General features: G+C 44.3%; 2 protein-coding genes across 2 annotated transcripts; both read left to right on the top strand.

Moving 5' to 3' along the window:
• On the top strand, positions 1-21,241 carry PPM1G (protein phosphatase, Mg2+/Mn2+ dependent 1G). The gene is made up of 10 exons (XM_045549282.1): positions 1-408; positions 16,025-16,094; positions 16,567-16,652; positions 16,968-17,100; positions 17,773-18,188; positions 18,757-18,894; positions 19,222-19,456; positions 19,844-19,973; positions 20,212-20,314; positions 20,635-21,241. Exons 1-10 carry the CDS (start codon positions 289-291, stop codon positions 20,836-20,838), a joined length of 1,635 nt encoding a protein of 544 aa, XP_045405238.1. The 5' UTR covers positions 1-288; the 3' UTR covers positions 20,839-21,241.
• Positions 21,242-21,666: 425 nt separating this feature from the next.
• ZNF513 (zinc finger protein 513) lies at positions 21,667-25,213 on the top strand. Its single transcript, XM_045549280.1, has 4 exons — positions 21,667-21,983; positions 22,207-22,362; positions 23,400-23,987; positions 24,077-25,213. Exons 1-4 carry the CDS (start codon positions 21,929-21,931, stop codon positions 24,901-24,903), a joined length of 1,626 nt encoding a protein of 541 aa, XP_045405236.1. The 5' UTR covers positions 21,667-21,928; the 3' UTR covers positions 24,904-25,213.
• Positions 25,214-25,268: the final 55 nt, after the last annotated feature.

The following is a 25,268-nucleotide window of genomic DNA, read 5'->3' as shown; positions in this document are numbered from 1 at the left end:
GTTGTTCCTGTGGGCGGGGCGAGTTGCTAAGGAAATGACTGTCCGCAGCGCCGCGCCGCGCGGCGCCGGCCGGGCGGGGTCTAGAGCGGCGCCGTTTCCGCTTCCGCTCCCTCTCTACTCCGGTCCCGTTACCGCCTCCTGGCCAGCCTCGCGCTTTTCACCGGCACCTTGTATCGGCCGCGCAGCCCGGCCTGCTCCTGTCACGCGCGCCCCCGGGGCTCCGGCTCCGACGCCGGCACGGGTCGCGCCCCGCTCTCCTTCCCCTGAGGCTGCCGGCCAGCCGCCGCCATGGGTGCCTACCTTTCCCAGCCTAACACGGTGAAGTGCTCCGGGGACGGAGTCGGCGCCCCGCGCCTGCCGCTGCCCTATGGCTTCTCCGCCATGCAAGGCTGGCGCGTCTCCATGGAGGTGAGGCGGAAGGGGCCCATAGGCTGGCCGCTGCAGGGCGGGAACCTGACGGAGAAAGAGAGCGGGGGATGGGGTCCTTCCTAGGGAAGGGTCCCAGTCGGGAGCTTGTGTCCTCAGTGGCAATTTGGGGGGCGACAGCGAGCATGGGATCGGGGCTTGAGGTAGGTGCCGGTGTTTGGGGACAGTGTGCTGGTGGCCAGTGGCGGTGAGGGCTCGACCATGTGGGGAGAGGCACCTTCCGCCCACTGACCGCCCTCTCCCTGTGCCTTCGCGCCATCCTTTCGTGCCAACCCAGCCCTCCAGGCTCATCAACGGTATGAGGTTTAGTATGGGAGTAAAGACGGAAAGAGGGACTGTGTATTCATTTATTTTTTGAGGAAGAGGTGAATAGATGTGAATAACTGTATTTTTATTTTTACGTAAAATATGTTATATGGGATGTCTCTTTGGGCGAGGAGTTTGACAGTGAAAGGAAGCCGGAGCAAATAGTCTGTTTCACATTCTGAACACCTGGTTGCCTGGCCTTGGGCTCTGCATGTTAATTTCAGAGGCTGGATCTGACCTCCAAGAGTTGTCACTGGTTTTACTCTCTTTTCAGGGCCTTTTACTAACTTTGGAAAACTTGAATTGTATCAATCACTAGAATTTCTTATTTTCCTTGACATTTTTTTCCTCAGGATTTCCTTAAAACTTAACTCGGTAATTGTCATTTGCCTGTGCCTGTTGTAGTTTATAATTTCCTTGATTTTCAGTCATTTCATCAATTTTTTTCATCACAACCTACAAAGAACTTAATTCTTTAGAAAATTTCACTCTGGATAAAAGGGGGAAAAGGGAAAATCTGGGGGAAAAAAAGTAGTATCGGGCAAAGTGGATGTGAAACTACAAAGGAGAACAGGGAAAACTGGGAGGAAGGAAAGGGAGAAAGATGGGTTGGACGTGCCTTTGTGAAGAGTAATGTGAGGTCTAGACAGAGGGGCCAAGGAAATGCTCTAATTATGCTAGGGGTTGGAGGTTTATCGGCTAACTAGGTGGGCTTCAGGTAACAGTCTCCCTAGGGAATTCTTTAAGATCCCTCGCTCCTCCCTGTGGTTAGCTCTGGAATGACAGTACAAACTTAAATGGTTTGTTTTCAGACTCAAATTTTATACCTATACCTGACTTTAATAATGGTTCTATCATTAGGTATAAGATTTTAAGAATGGAGGGGATCCTATAGTTCATCTAATCTGGTTTGGCTCCCACATCTTACAGCTAGGAAATTGAGGCCCAGAAAGGTTAGGACACTGCCTTGGTGGAAAGAATCTGTTGGATCAAATTATTCAAGATGCTAGACACTGTTATCATATGTGTCAGACTTAAATACAGCATTCATATTTCACTGAGGTACACAGTATAACTGAGTATTTGGTAAATGTAATTGTCTGTTAGAAATATCTGGATATAGCTTCAAAAGGAAAGTCTTTATGTAAAGTTGCAGTTAGGGTGAGTTAGGTAGTCTGGGTGTTCCATTTTTATGGCATTTTCTGTTAATGTTGTGAGATTTGAGATGAATATCCCATCTCACAGTATGGTGTTGACTTCAAGTTTCTCATTCCATATTTTCCACTTCCTTTTCTTCTGTGGTTTTTTTCATTTCTTTAGTACTCTTCTTTCTAGTTTTCTTTATGAATTGAATTGCTTGGGTATTCAATTTTTCATGTTGGTTTGCCCGGTGATTCTGTGCTATTTGCTGTTTCTCTGCAGGGCCTTTCCCTTTACTTTTGGTTTTTCCTCTAGCAATTAGAAAATGACTTTTTTTTTGGTCCAGGGAAGTTTGGTGTGTAGAGATCTTGCTAGACTATTCCTTACATCCTAATCTTCCTCCTGAGGGATAACTACTTAGGGTGTTAAAATCTTAATATGCTGCTTCTGAAGTTATCCTTGTTTGAATAGTTAAATATGCCTGTTAAAATCCTCTTGAAGTACTGTTTGGGATCCTGTTCTGCTTCATTGATACTTTTCCTTCTGACTTTGTTTCCTCTCTCCTCAAAGTGTAACATAGTTTCTTTCCTATTGCAAGAAAATAACTACCAGGTCTAGCCTCTTGGACTAGAGCAATCCTCCTGCCTCAGGCTCTGGAGTAGCTGGGACTACAGGCACGCGCCTCCACACCCAGCTAATTTTTTCTATTTTTAGTAGAGACAAGGTCTTGCTCTTGCTCAGGCTGGTCTCCAACTCCTGAACTCAAGCAATCCTCTCGCCCCAGCCTCCCAGAGCGCTAGGATTACAGGCGTGAGCTAGTGTGTCGGGCCTTTTTTTTTTTTTTTCCTTGAGACAGAGTCTCACCTCACTGCAACCTCAAAGTCCTGGGCTCAAGCAATCCTCCTGCATCAGCCTCCTGAGTAGCTGGGACTACAGGTGCACACCGCAACACCTGGCTAATTTTTCTGCTTTTAGCAGAGACAGGGTCTTGCTGAGCTCAGGCTGGTCTCGAACTCCTGAGCTCAAGCAATCCTCTCACCTCAGCCTCCCAGAGTTCTAGGATTTCAGGCATGAGCCTCTGTGCCCAGCAATCTTTAGGGTTTAATTCCACCAACTAATAAAGCCTGTTTACCTTATTTGCTTGGTCCTAATGATTCATTTGTGTTAAGGTTATCATACCAATACACCTTATAAAAGTTGTTGAAATCCTGACTGATGCATAAATTCAGCCTTAGAGAGGACGGTTTGACCCTTTTCTTGAGACAAGGATGGCAACTAGGAATAGCTGGCATTCTATACTTTCTGCCTCTCTCCAGCACCTCTTGCTGTGGAACCTCAGGGTGTTTTGAGGAGGGATAATCAAAATATCACAGTTGATGTTCCACTCCTTTCTTCCTTCTTCATCGTTTGGAGGCATCTTCAAGCTGGTTGAGGTGTGTGCTTGGGATTAAGAAGTAGGTTCTGGAGGGGTGCCTGGGAAATATATAAGGAAAAGCTCTGAGGTTTTGGTGGCTACTGAGAAGTCAAATCTGAAAACAAACTTAGTTGATGTAGTCTTAAAGGGACTTTAAGTACTTTTATTTTTTTTATTTTTTGAGACAGAGTCTCACTCTGTTGCCTGGGCTAGAGTGCCTTGGCATCAGCCTAGCTCACAGCAACCTCAAACTCCTGGGCTCAAGTGATCCTACTGCCTCAGCCTCCCGAGTAGCTGGGACTGCAGACATATGCCACCATGTCCGGCTAACTTTTTCTATATATTTTTAGTTGTCCGGTTAATTTCTTTCTATTTTTTAATAGAGACAGAGTCTCGCTCTTGCTCAGGCTGGTCTCAAACTCCTGACCTTGAGCGATCCTCCCACCTCGGCCTCCCAGAGTGTAAGTACTTTTAGTTTTTGGTTGTGAGGTTCTTGAAAGTGACAAAACTGCTTTCTATGAAAAGTTGAGTTTTTTTAATTCTACAAATTATATTTTACCTTTATTAAGGGCAGATTAGGCCTGGTGCAGTGGCTCTCACCTGTAATCCTAGCACTTTGGGATGCTAAGGCAGCAAGATTACTTGAGATCAGGAGTTCAAGACCAGCCTGAACAAGAAAGAGACCGCATATCTACTAAATATAGAAAAATTAGCTGGGCATCATGGCGTGCACCTGTAGTTCTAACTACTCAGGAGGCTGAGGCAGGAGGATCGCTTAAGCCCAGGAGTTTGAGGTTTCAGTGAGCTGTGATGATGCCACTGCATTCTACCTGGGCGACAGAACAAGACTCTTTCTCAAAGAAAAAAAAAGCAAGGTCAATACCTACAGTATAATTTTGAGTAGGCAAGATGTTTACTGCCATGTAGAAGCTGGCTTATTAATGCTCATAATTGTCTATAATTGAATATAATGTTGAGTAGACAATTCTTAAGATACCTGCATGACAGTTTCATTCAAAGTATATTAATGGGGAAGAATATAAAATGGGATATAACAAGCATGCTATGGGCTTCCACTTTAGGGCATTGGAGGCTAATCCTCAGATCAATATCTCATATCTGTAGCTTAAAGCACTTTTACTTACTGAACCAGATGAGAATTCCTTTGTCTAGGATGCGGTTAAGCAACTTTTATAAAAGGGCATTCTTTCCATTTGCTCAGCCTTCAGTACCTATTCACAATTCAAAGCTAGTATAAAATTATATCAAAGTATGCCCATGAATATGGAGAAATTATTTTCTACCATTCTTTTGTATGTTCTCAAGCAACTGGAAGATATATCAGAATGTATTCCTCAAGATTTCAAGAATGTTTTACATACATTTCTATTGCCTGGTCTCCTAGCAGTTGTTACTACTACTTTTCCACCCCTGATCCTCTATTGGTTATCATCTTGAAATTGTATTTTGAGAGGTAAGGACTTGAATTTGAGCATAGAAATTGTTTATTTATTTATTTTTATTTTACTATTATTATTAATTTTTTTGAGACAGAGTTTCACTCTGTTGCACTACAGTGCCGTGGCATCAGTCTAGTTCACAGCAACCTCAAACTCCTTGGCTCAAGCAATCCTTCTGCGTCAGCCTACCCAGTAGCTGGGACAACAGGGATGTGCCACCATGCCCCGCTAATTTTTTTTATTTTTAGTAGAGATGGGGTCTTGCTCTTGCTCAGGCAGATCTCAAACTCCTGAGCTCAAGGGATCCTCTGGCTTCAGCCTGCCAGAGTGCTATGAGTGCGGGGTGTGAGCTACCACGCTCAGCTGAGCATAGAAATTTAGATGGATCTGAACAGTTCTTGCCATTTTGTAAGCTGCTCTTAACAATTATGCTATCTGGAAATAAAAATGTTTAGAACTGAACTTAAAGTATCAGCATCACTGATTAATGGTATTCTATAGACTGAGTACTGATTTCAGTGGAGTTTTCTGTTTCTCTCTAGATCTAGTTCGAAGATGGAGTATATCAACTTTTAATCATATATAATATTTGAAAATGTATATACAGGTCCATTTTTAAGCAATTTATTGAAATATAATTCACATTCCATACAATTCGCCCATTTAAAGGGTACAATTGAGTGGTTTTAATATATATGCACAGAGTTTTACAGCCATCATCACAATCAATTTCAGAACATTTTCAACACCTTAAAAAGAAACTCTGTTCCTTTTACCAGTAATTCCCTATCTCCCCTCCATTTATGGCTGGCAACTACTAATTTACATTCTATCTTTATGAATTTACCTATTCTGAACATTTTATATAAATGGAATAATAAATGTTACCTTTTATATCTGGATGCTTTTAATAAGCATAATTTTTTAAAAAATAATTTATGTCAAACTCTGTCAGCCCCTGAAGGGACAAACTACTCCCCACCCCGAGTATTCCCTCTACCCTCAGCTTCACTCATAAGCATAATATTTTTTTTTAATAAACCATACATACTTTATTTTGCAGTAGGTTTAAGAATAACTATTTTGCTGACTCAAAGCCTTCTTTTGCTTCCTTCTAGATTCTTGCCTTGCAGGTTTCTGTTATTTTTACAGAGGTAAAGGGAGTCAGAATTCTGTTTAAAACTCTAGTATCACATCCAGTTATCACTCATCACCTCTTTGTTTCCAGCAACAGCCAGGCCTGGGCTGGAGGGACTTGATCTCCCTCACTTTTGGTTTTTAAACTTCCTTTGGCTTTTACCACTTGCTGTGTATCCTGACCTCGTACTGCTGCACTGCCTTGATGGGTACCAGCAAGATGGTTCAGGCTCCAGTGGGCACTGTTTTTCAGTTCTCTCCCTCTGCTCACATAGGCAATAGAGATCACCAAATCCATTGCTGATGCAACCAGGAAAGAGATGCTAGTCTTTCTTCTTTCAGGCACTTCCAGTTGCTACAATTGCTTCTGTTGGAACCTTCTTTATGTAGTTGTTAGAGGGAAGCAAAAGACCCAGTATTCTGTCTCAAATTAATGACTTAACAATTCTTGAATTTTCTTTCATCTCCAAATTACCTTTTTTCTGCAGGAGTTCGGTTTTAATTATTGTTAATTTTGGGGGCATTTTTAAGTTGATATATAATAGTTGTACATAAGCGTAATATTTTTAAGGGTCATTGATGTTGTATCATGAATCAATCAGTACTTCATTTTTTTAAAAAAATTATTTTAAAAATTATTTATTATTTTTGGAGACAGGGTCTCAGTCTGTTGCCCGGGCTAGAGTGCATTGGTGTCATCATATCTCACTACAATTTCAAACTTCTGAGCTCAAATGATACTCCTGCCTCAGCCTCCCAAGTAGTGGGACTATAGGTGCACAGCACCACACCTGGCTAATTTTTAAATTTTTTGTAGAGACAAGGTCTTACTATATTGCCCAGGCTGGTCTCAAACACCTGGTCTCAAGCGATCCTCCCACCTCCTCCCAAAGTGGTAGGATTACAGGCGTGAGCCACTGCATCCAGTTCAATTTATTTTTATTTTTAATTAATTTTAAAAAAATTTTGTAGAAATGGGGTCTTGCTATGTTGCCAGTTTTCTGGGTACCTTGTATAAGTGAAATCATACAGATTTGTCTTTTGTGACTGGCTTATTTAACAAAGCATGTCCTTAAGGTTCAACCATGTTGTAGCATGTGTTAGAATTTCCTTCCTTTTTAAGGCTGAATGATACTCCATTGTATATGTGTATGCCACATTTAACCCATTCATCTGGGTTAAATAATGGATTAACCCATTAATGTTAACCCATTCATCTCGTGATAAACACTTGGGCTGCTTTTATCTTTTGGCTGTTGTGACTGAAGCTATGAATATGGCTGTACAAATATCTCTTTGAGACCCTGTTTTCAATTCTTTGGTTTATATACCCAAAAGTGGAATTGCTGTATGATATGTTAATTTTATTTTTTGTGAAAAGTTTAAAAGTTTAATTAAATTTCCTTACTTGTTTCTGGTCACCTTTAAAGAAATGACATAGATTTTAAAGATATACTTTAAAATTTATTTTTTTTAAATGAGAGGGCTTATAAAAGGGTATAATTTTGTTTATATTAAGATGACTCTGCATTAAGATATTCTCAAAGAATCTTCTGAAATCAATGTGTAAGAGGTCTTAAATCTATTCAACAAATTTGTGGTATGTATCTTAAAGTGTTGAAGATGCTACAGAAAAAAAATTGATTGAAATGTGTTACCTTTCTTTATATTCTGTATACCAGAAAACTTATAAATTCCCAATTATAAATTGCCTTTTTCATGCAAAGGGTACTACGATGAGACCTACGGGTTTGTCAGGCAACTTTTTTTTTTTGTTTTTTGAGACAGAGTCTCACTCTGTTGCCCTGGCTAGAGTGCTGTGGCATAGTGGCCTAGTTTATAGCAACCTCAAACTCCTGGGCTCAAGCAATCCTTCTGCCTGAGCCCCCCAAGTAGCTGGGACTACAGGCATGCACTACTATGCCTGACTAATTTTATATATATATATATTTTTAGTTGTCCAGCTAATTTCTTCCTATTTTTTTTTTTTTAGTAGAGACAGGGTCTCACTCTTCCACAGGCTGGTCTCGAACTCCTGAGCTCAAACGATCTGCCCACCTCGGCCTCTCAGAGAGCTAGGATTATAGGCGTGACCCACCACACCTGGCTAGATTAGCAACTTTTTAAAAAGTTAAGTTCTAGTGAGATTGGGAGTGTGTAGTTTGATTGGGTATGGTTTATATACTGAAAGCATAAGTCAGTAGGTACTTCTAGGTGAAGTGTAAATAAATAGAATGGGCTTTTATGGGGATTCATTCTAGATTCAGCCTTGTTTGTGTTTGTTTTTAAAAAATTATTGTTATTGTGGTAAAATATGCATAACATAAAATTTACCATCTTAACCATTTGCAAGTGTACAGTTCAGTGATATTAAGTACATTCATAATGTTTTTCTGCCATCAGTACTATCCACCTCCATAGTTCTTTTCATCTTTTAAAACTGAAACTCTGTACACACACTGTCTACCTTATATAAATGCAATCATACAATATTTTTCTTTTTGTGACAGCCTTATTTTGTGTAGGATAATGTCCTCAAGGTTCATCCATGTTGTAGCATGTGTCAGAATTTCCTTCCTTTTTAAAGGCTAAATGATATTCCGTTGTATGTGTATACCACATTTTGCCATCCAGTTCATCTGTCAATAGACACTTGGGTTGCTTTCATGTTTCAGATATTGCGAATAATGCTGCTATGAACATGGGTGTACATGGGTGTATCTCTTTGAGACCCTGCTTTCAATTCTTTTGGGTATATACCCAGAAGTGGAATTGAAGTGGAATCGCTGCATCATATGTTCATTCTATCTTTAAATTTTTTTTTTTTTTTTTTTGAGACAGAGTCTCACTCTGTTGCCCAGGCTAGAGTGCCATGGTGTTAGCCTAGATCACAGCAACCTCAAACTCCTGACATCAAGCGATCCTCCCACCTCAGACTCCCAGAGTGCTGGGATTATAGGCAGGAGCCACCGTACCCCACCTATCTTTAACTTCTTGAGGAGCCACCATACTGTTTTCCACAGTGACTGTACCATTTGTATTCCCATCAACAGTGCATAAGGGTTCCAATTTCTCCACATTCTCACCAACAGTTTTTATTATGTGTCATTTTTGATAGTAGTCATCCTACTGGGTATGAGGTGGTGGTTTGCATTTCTGTGAATGATAATTGGAAGAGGGGTGGCCACTGTGTACAGGAAAAATCTCCTAAATGATGTGAAACTCCTAGAAAATAAAATATCATTCCAATTGCAAGAAGATCCTTGAGCATGTGAGTGATCAGAAATGATTCAGCCTATGCAGGCACTAAGCCAGGTAGTGAAAGTCAGGGAAAATAATTCATATGTTTCTGAGCCATCAGTTATGAACTAAGAAAGTGCTTAATGCCATAGTAATGTGTTTCCTGTAGATGTAAGCATATATAGGAAGATGATATAGTAATCATTTTTCAAAAAATTGCTACTCCAGAAAGGAAGAATTTATTTTTATTATTAAAGTTAAATATGAGTATTTTTTGTATACCCCAAACTTTAATTTTCTTTCCCCAAACTAGAATGAAAGAATTCCTTAGGTGGATAAAATAAGGAAAAGATTCTTCTCCATTCCCAGGATACTGATTGGTTATTAGCATTATTGATTCTAATTTTTTATCAAAGTAATAACACGTATATAATTTTAAAAGTCAGATAATATTACATGACTTTTTAAAACCAAAAGCACAGTTCACTCCCAACTACTTTTAAATCTTTTATCTTGATTTGTAAGGATTTAGATAAGTCTATATATTATAAATCTAAATGGTTGATCCTGGGACACAGGATCTGTGGATGTATTTATTAATATAACCTCAGGAGATTGGCATCAGGAAGGATAAGCAACCATTTATTAATATAGAAGCACTGGTTGTCTAGAAGGTCAGAAGAGCTGTGTGATACATGATTTAGTAAGGCAAGGCCTAATAGCCTTGACTCAGGTGACCTGTGTGTATTTTGAGTCATCTCCTTCAGACTATTTCAGTGGTTGTTGTGTTATGATACATTGCTGGGTTTAGGGTAGGAATTGAAGGGGGAGGTATCCTTAAGGTAGTTGTTCTGAGGCAGCTGGGAACTCACTATCATAAGCAAACAAGGAGAGCCTGCCATATTGCAGAACATAGTGTTAGGCCCAAAGCTATAAAGAGATTTAAGACAGTCTTTGCTGTCATGATGATTTAAAGTCCAGTTTTGGACCTAGAACTCCCTCTCCCTCCATGGAATATTGGATAACGATACAAGGTAGCATATGCTGAGTGCCAAATTATAGTAGAGGCAAAAAATTCTGAGAGTTTAGAGTATTGGTTTGGTTGGAAAAAGTCTCCTGGAGGTAGTGAGACTTTAACTGGACCTTAAGGAAAGAGTATAACAGATAAATGGGGAGGAGGAAATTGAGGGAAGGAAAAGTATTAACAGGAGGGATAGAAGGAAAGACTGTGAGGCAGACATGCTTACTATTTTGCTTAGGGGGAGGAAGGTGTCAATGTTAAGAATAGAGGCTATGCACAGTGGTACATGCCCATAATCCCAGCACTTTAGGAGACCAAGGTAGGAGGATCTCTTGAGGCCGGAAGTTTGAGATCAGCCCGACAACATAGCAAGACCCCGTCTCTAAGAAAATAATTAAGAATTAACTGGGTGTGGTGGTGTGTGCCTATAGTCCCAGCTACTGGGGAGGCTGAGACAAGAGGTTCGTGCCACTGCGCTCCAGCCTGGGCAACAGATTGAGACCCTGCTGTATCAAAAAAAAAGATTAGTAGTTTCTACTGGCGAATGGTATGAGAGTTAAGAGATTAGGTTATGGAGATGGGTAGAACTGATGATTGAGTGCCTTAAAAAGCAAAGTAATCCAGAAATGTGATAAAAGCTACCTAGGAAAACACAGTAGAACTCAGTGATGGATGGTGGGAGACAGCCAGGAAGTTAAGGGTGACTTTGGTATTAGGTGTTGCCTGGGATAGGTTAAAATTCCATTGACAAATAAGACCTGTAGAGGAGGCTCTGATTTTTTGGGAGACTGGTGAATTCCTGTTTACATATGTTAAGTTTGAGGTAGAGAAGGGACGGACATCCTGTAGAAATAGGCAGTAGGAGGTATAGAACTACAGTTCTTCACAGAATTCAAGAGAACTTTCAAGAAAGGTGACATGGTTTATACTATTTAATCCTACACAATGGTTGGGGAGAATGAAGCCTGAAAAATGGCTTTTTTTTTTCCTTTCTTTGTAAAAATTTTTTTTGTAGAGATGGGGTCTTGCTGTAATGCCCAGGCTGGTCTACAACTCTTAGCCTCAAGTGATCCTCTTGCCTCGGCCTCCCAAAGTGCTGGAGTTACAGATGTGAGCTATCACATCCAGCCAAATGACTATTTGGGTTGCAGTTAAGGTTATGATCTTCTCTGTAAAGTCTTTAACAGGAGATGTATTTGAGATCAGGAATTTAGGAGGAAATGTTAATCTAGGAACAGAGGAGAAATACTGTGTTTGAGGCAATAAGTAAAAGAGAGATTAAATAAAACTATGGAGAAATTTTGAGGTAGAACAAGGAAGATGAGGTAGTTCTTGAAATAAGACCTCTTATGTAAGTAAGAGATGAGCTTACTAAGGGTAAAAGGAGAGTAGCATTGAGAACTTGAATAGCATGGGAAAGGTTTGTAGCTGGCTGTGTGTGTTTAGAAGTCAATATAGGATACAGGAGAAAATTGCTTAATGGAAGTAGTAACCACAGTCATATGATCTCATAACATTTTATGACTAGCAATACTTAATGGTTCTGATTCAGGGGTGAAGAAAGCAGTTGGTGGGGTTATACAAGGTTGGATGAGTTTTTCTAGATTGCTAAGAGACTGTGTTGAAATACTTGGCTCTGTCTCAGAAAGGGATAGAAAGAAAGGGAAGGGTAAAGGTTATGAGCAAAGATGTAAAGGGGGGAAATTGAAACAGTCCTGTGTTGATGTAGGTGAGAGGTAGATATTGTTGTTCCATATTATGGAGAATAACGTTGAGGCACACCACAAGGTAGCTGGCCAGAGATTATGCAGTATATGGTAGAACGGCAACTCAAAGCCAATTTATAGGTTTGGTTGTTGTCATTATTCAGAATAGAATAATATGGCTTATTATACAAAAATGAAAGTAAGTATTGAAAAGTAAAAATAATTATTACCCAAATCTCACCCTCCACTGTTAAGTTTAATATGTGATCTTCCGGATTCTGACATATACATAGATACTTTTTTTACTTTTTCCTTTTTATAGCTTAATATATTGTGAACTCATTTCCAAATTAACACATATTTGCCTCTAACAGCTGCATGTATTCCATTGAAGGGATGATCCTGGAAATTTAGATGGTTACAATTGTTTTTTATTATAAATAATGCTTTTTATTATGTATAATTCTTACACCTAAGTTTGAACCCTTCTCTAATTGCCTCCATAAAATAAGCTTTTAGAAGTCGAATTATTAGATCAAAGGGCATGCACATTAGAAATTTTGATACATGTTACCAAATTGCCCTCCAGGAAAGCTGTACTACTTTATATTCCTATCAATCAATATATGAGAATGTGTTTTTACTTTCACTTTTTTTTTTTTTTTAAGGCTGGTTAAGTGAAGCAGTGGGAGTGGAGAAGGAACAAAGGAATCTGTAACTGGTTGTGATCAATTAGTTGTAAACACCCCTGCACTCGGACCAACCTTACCTTCACTCTTACTGCCATTGGATATTATTAATATTTTTCATCAGTGTGATTTTACACAAAAGGATATTTCTGTTTTAATGTTCATTTTTGATTACTAATGAGGTTATATATTTTTTCATATGCTCACTGGGACTAGAGCTTTCTGCTTCAAAATTGCACACTCTTGTGAGGAGCAAATGAGGAAGTAAAAAGATGGTTTGAATAGAGGGTGTGGGTACAAAAGAGAGAGTACAGCTGTGATCTAGAGTGGCATTGCAGGACGGGGAAAGACCATTTGATCCTCTTGTTTCACTGGAAGGAGTGGACAGGAAGATTGTTTCTCCCTTGCCTACCAAAAAAGTGGAATTAGTTGGTTCAGCTTCTTACATGTTAGTAATAAATTGAGTCTTTTAAAAAACACTTAATTTTCTTTTGAAAAAGTTAAACATTCCCCTGGTTCTTGTTCCCATTGTCTGCACCCTTATGCCCTCCCTTAACCACTTTTATTGGTTTTTTTTATGTATCCTTGTAGATGAAAAGACAAATCTATTCCTGTTTCCCTTTCTTACACAAAAAGCAGCTTACTGTACACATCGTTTTGCACTTTCTTTTCTTTATTTAACAAAATATCTTGGACTTCTTTGGTTTTTTGGTTTTGTTTTTGTTAAGGGAATCAATACTTATGGTGGAACTACAGTACTCACTAAAATGATTTTAATTGAATCTTAAATGTGTACATAGAACTGGACACAAATTCCATGCCAGCAAACCAAATTACAAAATCAACAGGATTAAAATCAATATTAAAGTGATGCAGTTGTTTTTGCTGAAACTAATTAGACACTCACAGCATGACTTAGGTAGTGACCTCTGAGGTAAAGGTTCTTAGGGAGTTAGCATTCCTATACCTACACTGTATCTCATGCTGATTCAAGTCTACCACTGCTTTTCTGAAATCCAACCCAGTTCTCCTTAACTTTATTCTACTTTTTCCTTTTCCCATAGCATTTCCTATTGTGTATATCTCCCACTAGAATGTAAGTTGTTTTTTTTTTTTTAATGCAGCGTGGGTCTTTGTTTTGTTTGCTGATATATTCCAAGCACCCAGAATACATCCTGTCATGTAATGGGTACTCAAATATTTGATGAGTAAGTGAATGAACAAATGAATTCTTAGGCACATTCAGGTTTGCGAACCACTGGTAGAGGATGCTGGGGCACTAGACAATCATAAGTGCACGTGTGCAGGTGCTGACATGGTGGTGAGAAGAAACAAAGGCCCAGGAAGATAAACCCTGGCTTAGAGGGAAGGGAGGCAGCTAGTATGGTGGGCAGTGGAGTGGTTGGACAAGGGAGAAGATGACCTTTGGTCTGTGGTGCTCTCTAGGTTCTGGGAATGAGGCTAAGAGGCAGTGCTATTGATGTTGACCTTAGCTATGTGCCATCAAATGCCATTTGTGACAGTCTCTTAGCTTCTCGCCACTTTCTCCTGGAGACAGTCGGAAGGAAGTACAAAACTAGCCCCTTTTTGGATACTTTCCTTCCCCACCATAAAATAACTAAGTTTTATTATTTAGACCTTTTTTTTCTTTTTTTCTTGAGACAGAGTCTCACTCTGTTTCCCAGGCTAGAGTGCCATGGTGTCAGCTTAGCTCACAGCAACCTCAAACTCCTGGGCTCAAGCCATCCTCCTGCCTCAGCCTCCCCAGTAGTTGGGACTACCGGCATGTACCACCACACCCGGCTAATTTTTTTCTATTTTTAGCTGGCCAGCTAATTTATTTCTATTTTTAGTAGAGACAGGGTCTCGCTCTTGCAGCAGCTGCTCTGGAACTCCTGACCTCAAGTGATCCTCCCTCCTCAGCCTCCCAGAGTGCTAGGATTATAGACATGAGCCACCACGCCCAGCCTATTATTTAGACTTGTATAAGTAAGGCATAGTCTTATTTCAAGTACAATAAAGGAACCACTGCACTCAGATTTTCTCACTATTAATATAATTAGAAATTTTAAAATGCTAATGCCTGAAAGAGGAAGAACTATGATTGGAATTAATTTATGCAGGGATAACTAGCCAAAGTAAATAGCTGATTAATATGTATCCTTTTTGTTTGTAGAGAGCACCTGAACGAGGGTTGGATTGTTTTCCAAGATGGGGCAGAGTAAGCCACAGCACATTTTTACCTAAGTCTGACAGTCTTGGCTGAACTGGCTTAGCCTGGAGCATTAGTTTGGGGTGGCAGAATTTTGTTATTAGAAGAATTTGATTAAGCTCAGCCTTCCAACCGAAATGTTTCTATGGCAAGGCCATTGCAAACTTCTCTTCAGGTGTGCTATGCCATTAGATTTGAATTATGTCTCAGTTCTGCCTGGGAGTAGGAAGCAGGAAGGCTGACTATATGGGGTGTTGTAAATTCCAGTTAACAAGCACTAAACACAGCCTAGTTTTATGGGATTATTTGTTGGAAGATATTCTTTTGTAAATATATCCTCTGCCTAGCCTGAGGGTAACATCTTGAGTGAGTTAAGCTTTGAGAAAAGAGGGGAAGAATTCATTTTGATGGTGCTTTTTTTTGTTTGTATTAGCGTATGTGTGCAGCTTAACAATTTTCTATTTTAGGATTCTCCTAGAAACTTTTCAGGTTGGTAAGGCCCTCAAGTCTCTTTTTGATGTCTTTCCTAACATTTTCTTCCTTGTAGTTCACAGATTCAAAGAATGGGTCTGGAAATGACTTTGATCCTTTATTCTGGTTATCCCCATAGTTCCCACAAATCCTTTGGGGATCAGGTCAGGTATATTTCCAACAGCCAAATGTTCTGCCATCTGGACTGAGATCTCCTAGGTTGAGGCTACTAGATTACAGAGGTAATAACCTCAGATCCTCCCTTCCTTTCCCCCTTCCTTGCCTCCCTCCCCGACCCCTTCCCCTGTATTTCTTTTCTTACTTTATCATCCTATCTTCCTTTTTTTTTTTTTTTTTTGAGACAGAGTCTTACTCTGTTGCCCAGGCTAGAGTGCCGTGGCGTCAGCCTAGCCCACAGCAACCTCAAACTCCTGGGCTCAAGCAATTCTTCTGCCTCAGCCTCCCGAATAGCTGGGACTACAGGCATGTGCCACCATGCCTGGCTAATTTTTTCTATATATTTTTAGCTGTCCAGATCATTTCTTTCTATTTTTAGTAGAGATGGGGTCTTGCTCTTGCTCAGGCTGGTCTCGAACTCCTGACCTCGAGCGATCCTCCTGCCTCAGCCTCCCAGAGTGCTAGGATTACAGGCATGAGCCTAGCCCTACCTTCCTTTCTTATTTCTAGGCCAGCCAGGGAAGGGCTAGTGAGATTAAGGTATGAAGGTGATCCTTATGACCTGATGTGCCCAAGGAGGAATATCCTTTGACTTTGAGACATGCTGACTATGCTTTTTTCCTAGGATGCACACAACTGTATTCCTGAGCTGGACAGTGAGACAGCCATGTTTTCTGTCTATGACGGACATGGAGGTAACTTTCACAGATCACATTGGTTGGTAACATTCTAGGACCCCAATTCCACACTATACAGGGCAAGAACAGGTCCATTGTTCTTTCATTTTCCAGGGTCTAGTCCTCAGATAGCATTCCCTGCCTGGTGCTATTTTTCTCTATTCTGCCATTCCTTTTTCCCAATAGAGTATCGTATTGGTTTATAATCTTACCAGGCCTTGTTTTAATCCAAAAAACCTCTTATTATCTTAGCATTTATCTTTTTTCACTGAAGAACTAAATATACAGGTGAGAAAAGACAAGGGATATATTAATATACCCTGAGAGAGGTTATGATGAAATCCATTTTCTGGGTTAGAACTTCCCAAATGTCCTAAGATATTTATCCCCTCAGCCCTAGGGGTTCACTCCAGTATGACATGTAGATATTATATCACTTTCTATGAGTGAGAAGCAGTGCTTCAGGTGACATTCCTTACCTTTCTTCTAGGGGAGGAAGTTGCCTTGTACTGTGCCAAATACCTCCCTGATATCATCAAAGATCAGAAGGCTTACAAGGAAGGCAAGCTGCAGAAGGTCTGTCTCCCCATGCTGTATGTTCTCCGCTTGTGTAGGCTTTCTCTTCTGTGCCCCCTAGCAGCTGCTGATTTATTGCATTTCTTCTTAAAGAATTCTGTGCCTAAAATGAGCTTATTGGGCCTTTTTTGACCTGTTTTATTATTCCCAGGTCTCAACGGTTTTACTTCTCTGTGAGTGTCACCTAGCATGATGGATCACATTCTAATTTGCATCCCATCCTTGTGCCCAGCATTGAATATATAGGCATTTCATTTTGTACCCACTGTACTTTTTCCCACACTTGTCTTATACTACTATTTTGCTTATATCCAGGCTTTAGAAGATGCTTTCTTAGCTATTGATGCCAAACTGACCACTGAGGAAGTCATTAAAGAGTTGGCACAGATTGCAGGGCGACCCACTGAGGATGAAGACGAAAAAGAAAAAGTAGCTGATGAAGATGATGGTGAGTATGGCATCCTGTGTTTGAGGGGAAATCAGCATTTTAAAAAACTATTCTTTAATATATATTATTTATTTATCAATTCTAACAGAGAATGGCTTTCTAAGGATCCGAGGAGTCCTCACATTAAAGAACCCTATGGTGTTTTCCTGCACTACATGTGGATAGGAAAAGGAAGGGGAGAATTAACCTTTGTTGAGTGGCCAGTGTCTTAGTTATAAGCATTTTTATATACATAATCTTTTGTCATTGTGATGGGGTCTTCCTAGTTCCTGTTTGTATTTATGTGCCTTTTTTTCAACACTGGAGCAGTCATTAGCCCCAGTAGCTATTCATTAAGCCTTTACTGTAGGCCTAGACTAGCACTGTAGGCTTCCTGGGTCCTCAGCCAGAATAGGGTTTCCAACTTAACAATAACAAATGAGAAGTGAGAAGGGAAATATAGTAATTAGTAGTATTCCTTTGATTAAGAAGGGGGTGAAGCACAAAGTCAAAAAATATCTGTGGAGAAAGAAGCTAGGGGATATTCTTCTGAGACTTGATAAGTCAGAGGAGCCTTAGGAGTGGGAGGTCATGGGAAGCTCGAGCTCAGGCTGCAAGGGCTGTCGGTAGCAAGAGGGACTGGTCCCTTGAGGAGTCTGGCATGGGGGCTCTGATTTAGCCTCTTCCCTGCAGTGGACAATGAGGAGACTGCACTGCTGCATGAAGAGGCTACCATGACTATTGAAGAGCTGCTGACACGCTACGGGCAGAACTGTCACAAGGGCCCTCCCCACAGCAAATCTGGAGCTGGGACAGGCGAGGAACCAGGGTCCCAGGACCTCAATGGGGAGGCAGGACCTGAGGACCCATCTAGGGAAGCTCCTTCACAGGAAAATGGCCCCACAGCCAAGGCCCTCACAGGCCTTTCCTCCAGCTCGGAACGTGGGACTGAGGCAGGCCAAGCTGGTGAGCCTGGCACTCCCACTGGTGAGGCTGGGCCTTCCTGCTCTTCAGCCTCCAACAAGCTGCCTCGAGTTGCTAAGTCCAAGTTCTTTGAGGACAGTGAGGATGAGTCAGATGAGGCGGAGGAGGAAGAGGAAGACAGTGAGGTAAGGGCCTGTGAGGGCAGGCAGATGCTGAAGTCGCAGAGAAGGGCCTGTTGGTTGCCATCTATAGCTTTCAACTCTTTTCTTTCTCCTGGTTTGACATCATTCCCCAAGATCCACTGTGTTCTAAGCTTTAGCCTTCTAAAATTCATTGATCTCTACCATCACAGGTGCCATTTTCCTTCTTGCCTCTTTGTCGATACTATAACAAATAGATCTAGTTCTGGCCTTCTTAGAGAGAGAACAAGAAGATGTTGCTATCTTGGATATTTGGGTGTTTCCTTCTCTGGACAATTTATTTCTGACCACGTAGCCTGGAAGCTACTTTTGGCTGGCAGCCCTGGCTTTTGCCAGGACTTCTTGCCAGTGACTGCTAAGCCCAGTTCAGGATGTCTATCGTACTCATCCTAGTCCTTTCTCCTCCCTGAGATTTTCCTGATCATATAGTTGTATCTTTCAGTGTTTTGAGGACCTGTGTATAGTCAGGGCCTCTTGGTTCTGAGTGTGAGTTGGGGGGAGGGGGGCAGGGGGTCATCCCAGTCTCAGCAGTCTGGGATCCTCCCTCTGGCAGGAATGCAGTGAAGAAGAGGATGGCTACAGCAGTGAGGAGGCAGAGAATGAGGAAGATGAGGATGACACTGAGGAGGCCGAAGAGGAGGATGAAGAAGAAGAAGAGATGATGGTGCCTGGGATGGAAGGCAAAGAGGAGGTGTGTGGGGAAGGGGAGCTGCGAGTCTAGAAAAGCCAACAGGCAGTTGTGAATCCCCTGATTCTGATTTTGAGACAGGGATCCCTTCATACTTTAGTACAAAAGTTGTGGGCACGTGGATTTATTTTGCAAGGGGAACTAGGTGGTAAGCCTTTTGGGCACAGTTACCTAAAGCATGGGGAGGGAGTGTATACTGTCTCTGGAAAGATGAAGTCTGTGCTCTGGGGTTCCCAGTGAAAGGAGAAAGCATTGGTGAATAGTTAGGTGTGCATCAATGAGGAACTTACATCCTCATGTTGATGTTTGTGCTCCTTTCTTCCTCCTAAGCCTGGCTCTGACAGTGGTACAACAGCAGTGGTGGCTCTGATACGAGGAAAACAGTTGATTGTAGCCAATGCAGGAGACTCTCGCTGTGTGGTATCTGAGGCTGGTAAAGCTTTAGATATGTCCTATGATCATAAACCAGAGGATGAAGTAGAGCTAGCACGCATCAAGAATGCTGGTGGCAAGGTCACCATGGATGGGCGAGTCAACGGGGGCCTCAACCTCTCCAGAGCCATTGGTAAGGGCCAAGAAACTATGGGAAAGACTTCTGGGGTCTTACTCTCTGTTCTAGACTACCTAGTAGCAAACTTTAATCTTCTTAGCCTTTGTACCTTTCAAAATATTTTAATTTCTACTACCTCTATCCTTAAACATCTCTGTGAAATAATTAAGCTGGGTATCATTGTCTTTAGTGCCTTTTAGCTGATGAAAAAGACCAGACTTACTTCAGGTCCAGCAACTTGATGGCAGGACTGAAACTAGAAAAGCTAGAACTCAGTCTTCCATTCCACTAGATGATAGAACTTTGTAAAGAAGGGAAATGAATGGCAAAGTTTGACCTGCTTCAAACAAGTCTGTGGTAAGTGTTCAAACTACTCATCAAACAACCATTCTTTTACTTCAGGAGACCACTTTTATAAGAGAAACAAGAACCTGCCACCCGAGGAACAGATGATTTCAGCCCTTCCTGACATCAAGGTGCTGACTCTGACTGACGACCATGAATTCATGGTCATTGCTTGTGATGGCATCTGGTGAGCACTGGAAGAATGCCCTAAAATCCCCTTTCTGTGGCATTACTTCTCTTATAGGGCATGGAGCTCCTCTAAGGTTAGAGCCTAGGCAGACCTCTTGGTGAGTCAAGACCACCAAGCCTAAGGCAGAGCTAAGGAAGATTTCTGTAGGTTGGTCTGGGTCACCACTTCTAGCTACATTCCTCTGCTCTGCCTTGGTGAGACTAAAGAAGATTCTGACTATTGTTTTTGACCCCAGGAATGTGATGAGCAGCCAGGAAGTTGTAGACTTTATTCAATCAAAGATCAGCCAGCGTGATGAAAATGGGGAGCTTCGGTTATTGTCATCCATTGTGGAAGAGGTGAGTCCCAGGGTGAAGAGAGGGTGTGTGGTCTGCACAGCCAAGGTTTACTCTCTCTACCTGGCCTTACGGCCAGAGCCTGGGAGTACCATTAATAACTGATGGACGCCAAACCCTGACTAAAAGTACCACCTTCCATCATTTCCCTGACGTACCCTTATGCCTCAGGCACTAGCAAGTGGGCTGTTTTGTGATGATATCCGTTGCCCATTCCTCTCTTTCCACCACCCTGTCTCAGCAAGGCCAGCCCTCTTGTGGGACTCTAGGTTCCCAGGAAGGTGTTCAAACCCTGTGGCTGAGCTACTCCATCCCTTTTGTAGCTGCTGGATCAATGCCTGGCACCAGACACTTCTGGGGATGGTACAGGGTGTGACAACATGACCTGCATCATCATTTGCTTCAAGCCCCGAAACACAGCAGAGCTCCAGCCAGAGAGTGGCAAGCGGAAACTAGAGGAAGTGCTCTCTACTGAAGGGGCCGAAGAAAATGGTAACAGCGACAAGAAGAAGGCCAAGCGGGACTAGCAGTCATCCAGACCCCTGCCCACCTAGACTGTTCTGAGCCCTCCGGACCTGAGACTGAGTTTTGTCTTTTTCCTTTAGCCTTAGCAGTGGGTATGAGGTGTGCAGGGGGAGCTGGGTGGCTTTACTCAGCCCATTCCAAAGAGGGCTCTCCTTCCACACAGCAGCCTGGGAGCCTCTGCTGTCCTCCCCAACCGCCTACATGCTCCTTGGGCTCATCACCGGTTCTGTGCCTGTGCTCTATTGTGTTGGAGGGAAGGACTGGCGGTTCTGGTTTTTACTCTGTGAACACTTTATTTAAGGACATTCTTTTTTATTGGCGGCTCCATGGCCCCCTGCCGCTTGCACCCGCTCTCTGTTGTACACTTTCAGTCAACACTTTTTCAGACTAAAGGCCAAAACCTAATTGTGCCCATGGTGTCCTTTTTTCTCTGCTGCCGTGGCCCCAGATTCGGCCCCATCTGTAGCATCTAGCGAGCCCCTCCGTGTGCGTGTGCGTGTGTGTGTGTAGAGGCCAGGGGGCCGGGCACCGTAACTCTCCCCAGCGAGCTGCTGGCAGGCCGGCCTGACGTCCTTGTCCTGGAGTCGGCAATGAGTCCCTCTTTCCTCCAGGGAGGGGTCAGGAGCGGTCTGGCGGGCCCGAAGTCAGGGGCCGGAGGGCCTGAGGACCAGGATCCTGCTGCCCGGCTAGCCTCCCCGGTTTCCCCCCGGTTTCCCCACGGCCGCCAATTGGCTCGCCCGCCGGCTCTCGTCACAATCACTTCCTGGTCACGCCGCAGGGGCCCTCCCCGGTGCTACTTCCCGGGGACTACGCGTCCCGTGCTGCTCTGCGGCAGCGGAAGCGGAAGCGAGTACGGAGGTACCAGCTGGTCTCCGTAGGGGGGTAGGGGGCTCCATGAATGGAAGCGGCGGCAGCGGCGGGAGCGGCCTGAGTTGGGCGCTGGGGCCAGGGCTGGGGGCTGCCCGGGACCCGCGCCGCTGCACGGGGGTGGCCCGCGGGCCCTGAGAGGAAGGGCGGACGGGCGGGCCGAGTTGCGAGGGGCGGGGCCGGGCGGCCGCAGGCCGGAGTCGCGTCGGGCTGGAGCCGGTCACGATGCCCCGAAGGAAGCAAAGCCACCCGCAGCCTGTGAAATGCGAGGGGGTCAAAGGTCAGGGGTCACGGGCCTTGATGGGGGAGGAGCGGGGGTGGGGTCAGTGGAGTGGGTTCAGGTCGGGGTGGAGGGGGACTCGGGAGGGATGGGGTGGGCCATCTGGGCTCCTAGCTTACCACCGAGGTACTAAGGGAACCCGAAAGGGTCAGCGAGTACGGGAAGTGTGGTCCACGAGGCCTGGCTCCTGAGGGAAAATCCACAACCCCCCTCCCCTCTTCAGTGGATACTGAAGATTCCCTCGACGAAGGACCCGGGGCCCTGGTATTGGAGAGTGATTTGCTACTAGGCCAGGATCTGGAGTTTGAGGAGGAAGAGGAAGAGGAGGAAGGTGACGGCAACAGTGACCAGCTCATGGGCTTCGAGAGAGACTCTGAAGGTGGGTTTGGGGGACTTGGTTAAGGATTTGTGACCACTGGTGATGGCCCTTCAAGAGGCAGGTTAGAGTTTAGTGTCAGTGAGCAAAATACCATTTCCTGTCACAACTTAAGGCTGGTTTAGTTTACGTTTGTGCTAGATTACTTCATTTGTTTAATGGTCCAGTCAGTTCCATCACTTTGTTGAGGTGAAGTTCTGGGGCATGATCAAAGGTTGTGTGAATAGGAAGGAGGGGGGGTGAATCACATGGAGCAACTGGTTAAATGTAAATGTCCTTGACACCCTCCCCAGCCCATTCCTTACTTGTGTGTTTACTTCTAAGAGGTTTAGGGAAGCAGCCCGTCAGTAAATCATTCAAGTCAGTACTTTAATCTAAACTTCTTTTCACCTGCAGTGTAAGCTCCTTTGTATTGAGAGGTTTTGGTTTGTCTTTAAATATCCTTCCACATTGCTCTTCCCTGTGATCTCAGCATCACCCTACCCCAATTTGCTGCAGTACCTAGCCACTTAAGCCACTTATGAAGGATTTTTTTGAAAGTCATTGAGAGAATCCATGTAAACATGAATCTGTCCTTTGGACATATAAGTGGTATTACATGCATTACTCTCATTGTTTCCACTTCCCTCCAATTTTTGCCTCAGAGGTAGGTTTAACTTTATAATCAGCTCTATACTAAAAGGGGCCTTACACCAATATAGAGCTTAGAAAAAGGTCTCAGGCCTATCTGCCTTTTGTAGTGTTACTTTCTTATCCCAAGAATTACGTTATTGATTGATTCATTTCAGTCTGTGGTCCACCATGAGCCCTAGATCCTTTTCCATTCAGCAAAACTAGATACAGCTCAATTCTGCCATCAGTAGGTTAGTCCAGGCTTAGAGGTGAACAGTTCGTGTTGAATTTTAGGGAACTAAAGGGATCATCAAAGCTAAGAAAGAGAACAATAGGGCCAAGCAAGTGGGGAGACCATAAGTGAAAAGGGGAGATTGGAGCCTGATCCTACCCCATGCTAATGTCTTTTCTTATGTCTGTCTCTGCAGGAGACTCTCTGGGGACCAGGCCTGGGCTTCCCTATGGGCTGAGCGACGACGAGTCTGGGGGCGGCCGGGCACTAAGTGCTGAGAGTGAAGTTGAGGAGCCAGCCAGGGGTCCAGGGGAGGCCAGGGGTGAGAGGCCAGGCCCAGCCTGCCAGCTGTGTGGGGGGCTGACAGGTGAGGGGCCGTGTTGTGGGGCAGGAGGGCCGGGTGGGGGGCCCCCGCTGCCCCCACGGCTACTGTACTCATGCCGCCTCTGCACCTTCGTGTCCCACTACTCGAGCCACCTGAAGCGGCACATGCAGACACACAGCGGGGAGAAGCCGTTCCGCTGTGGCCGCTGCCCCTACGCCTCAGCCCAGCTCGTCAACCTGACACGACATACCCGCACCCATACTGGCGAGAAGCCCTACCGCTGTCCCCACTGCCCCTTTGCCTGCAGCAGCCTGGGCAACCTGAGGCGGCATCAGCGTACCCACGCAGGGCCCCCCACTCCTCCCTGCCCGACCTGTGGCTTCCGCTGCTGTGCTCCACGACCAACCCGGCCTCCCAGTCCCACAGAGCAGGAGGGGGCAGTGCCTCGGCGACCTGAAGGTAAAAGGCCAGGAACCAAAGATCCTGGGAGATGGGTGGGTGGCCCTAGGATAATTGGATTCATAACCCAGGTCTCTTTTTCCCCACAGATGCTCTGCTTCTTCCAGATTTGAGCCTTCATGTGCCACCAGGTGGTGCCAGTTTCCTACCAGACTGTGGACAGCTGCGGGGTGAAGGGGAGGGCCTCTGTGGAACTGGATCAGAACCACTGCCAGAGCTGCTGTTCCCTTGGACCTGCCGGGGCTGTGGACAAGAGCTGGAGGAGGGTGAGGGTAGTCGGCTGGGAGCTGCCATGTGTGGGCGCTGCATGCGAGGAGAGGCTGGAGGGGGTGCCAGTGGGGGACTCCAGGGCCCCAGTGACAAAGGCTTTGCCTGTAGCCTCTGCCCCTTTGCCACTCACTATCCTAACCACCTGGCCCGGCACATGAAGACACATAGTGGTGAGAAGCCCTTCCGCTGCGCTCGCTGTCCTTATGCTTCTGCTCATCTGGATAACCTGAAACGGCACCAACGTGTCCACACAGGAGAGAAGCCCTACAAGTGCCCCCTCTGCCCTTATGCCTGTGGCAACCTGGCCAACCTCAAGCGTCATGGTCGCATCCACTCTGGTGACAAACCTTTTCGGTGTAGCCTTTGCAACTACAGCTGCAACCAGAGCATGAACCTCAAACGCCATATGCTGCGGCACACAGGCGAGAAGCCCTTTCGCTGTGCCACTTGCGCCTATACCACAGGCCACTGGGACAACTACAAGCGCCACCAGAAGGTGCATGGTCATGGTGGGGCAGGAGGGCCTGGCCTCTCTGCCTCTGAGGGCTGGGCCCCACCTCATAGCCCACCTTCTGTTTTGAGCTCTCGGGGTCCACCAGCCCTGGGCGCAGCTGGTAGCCGGGCTCTCCATACAGACTCACCCTGAACTAGGTCCTTCCCCATGTTTTATACAGATGGACCAGAAGCCACCTTCTCCTTTGTCCCCCGCTGGCCAGGGGCTCCACACAGACTAACCTAGGCATTCTAAAGACCAGCCAAACCCCATGGGCAGGGGGCCCATATGGACCAAGGGGCCTTGCCTTGACTGATACACTTCATGAGCTCAGTGAGAAGGGCCCTGTATTTGCCTCCATTGCTCCCAGGGGCTGTGGATGAACTGGCTGGGGGACTACCCAGCCTCCCACCTGTTTATTTAACTTATTTCAGTGCTTTATAATAAAGGAAACACTAACAACGCCATGTCTATGCTGAATTGGCAATGGCAAGCACAGTTTGGCCTTACCCTTAGCA

Source organism: Lemur catta, chromosome 4 (genome assembly GCF_020740605.2).
Source record: "Lemur catta isolate mLemCat1 chromosome 4, mLemCat1.pri, whole genome shotgun sequence".
Taxonomy (NCBI): domain Eukaryota; kingdom Metazoa; phylum Chordata; class Mammalia; order Primates; family Lemuridae; genus Lemur; species Lemur catta.
The sequence above is the reverse complement of the archived record's forward strand: the minus strand, read 5'-3'. Positions and strand labels throughout refer to the sequence as shown.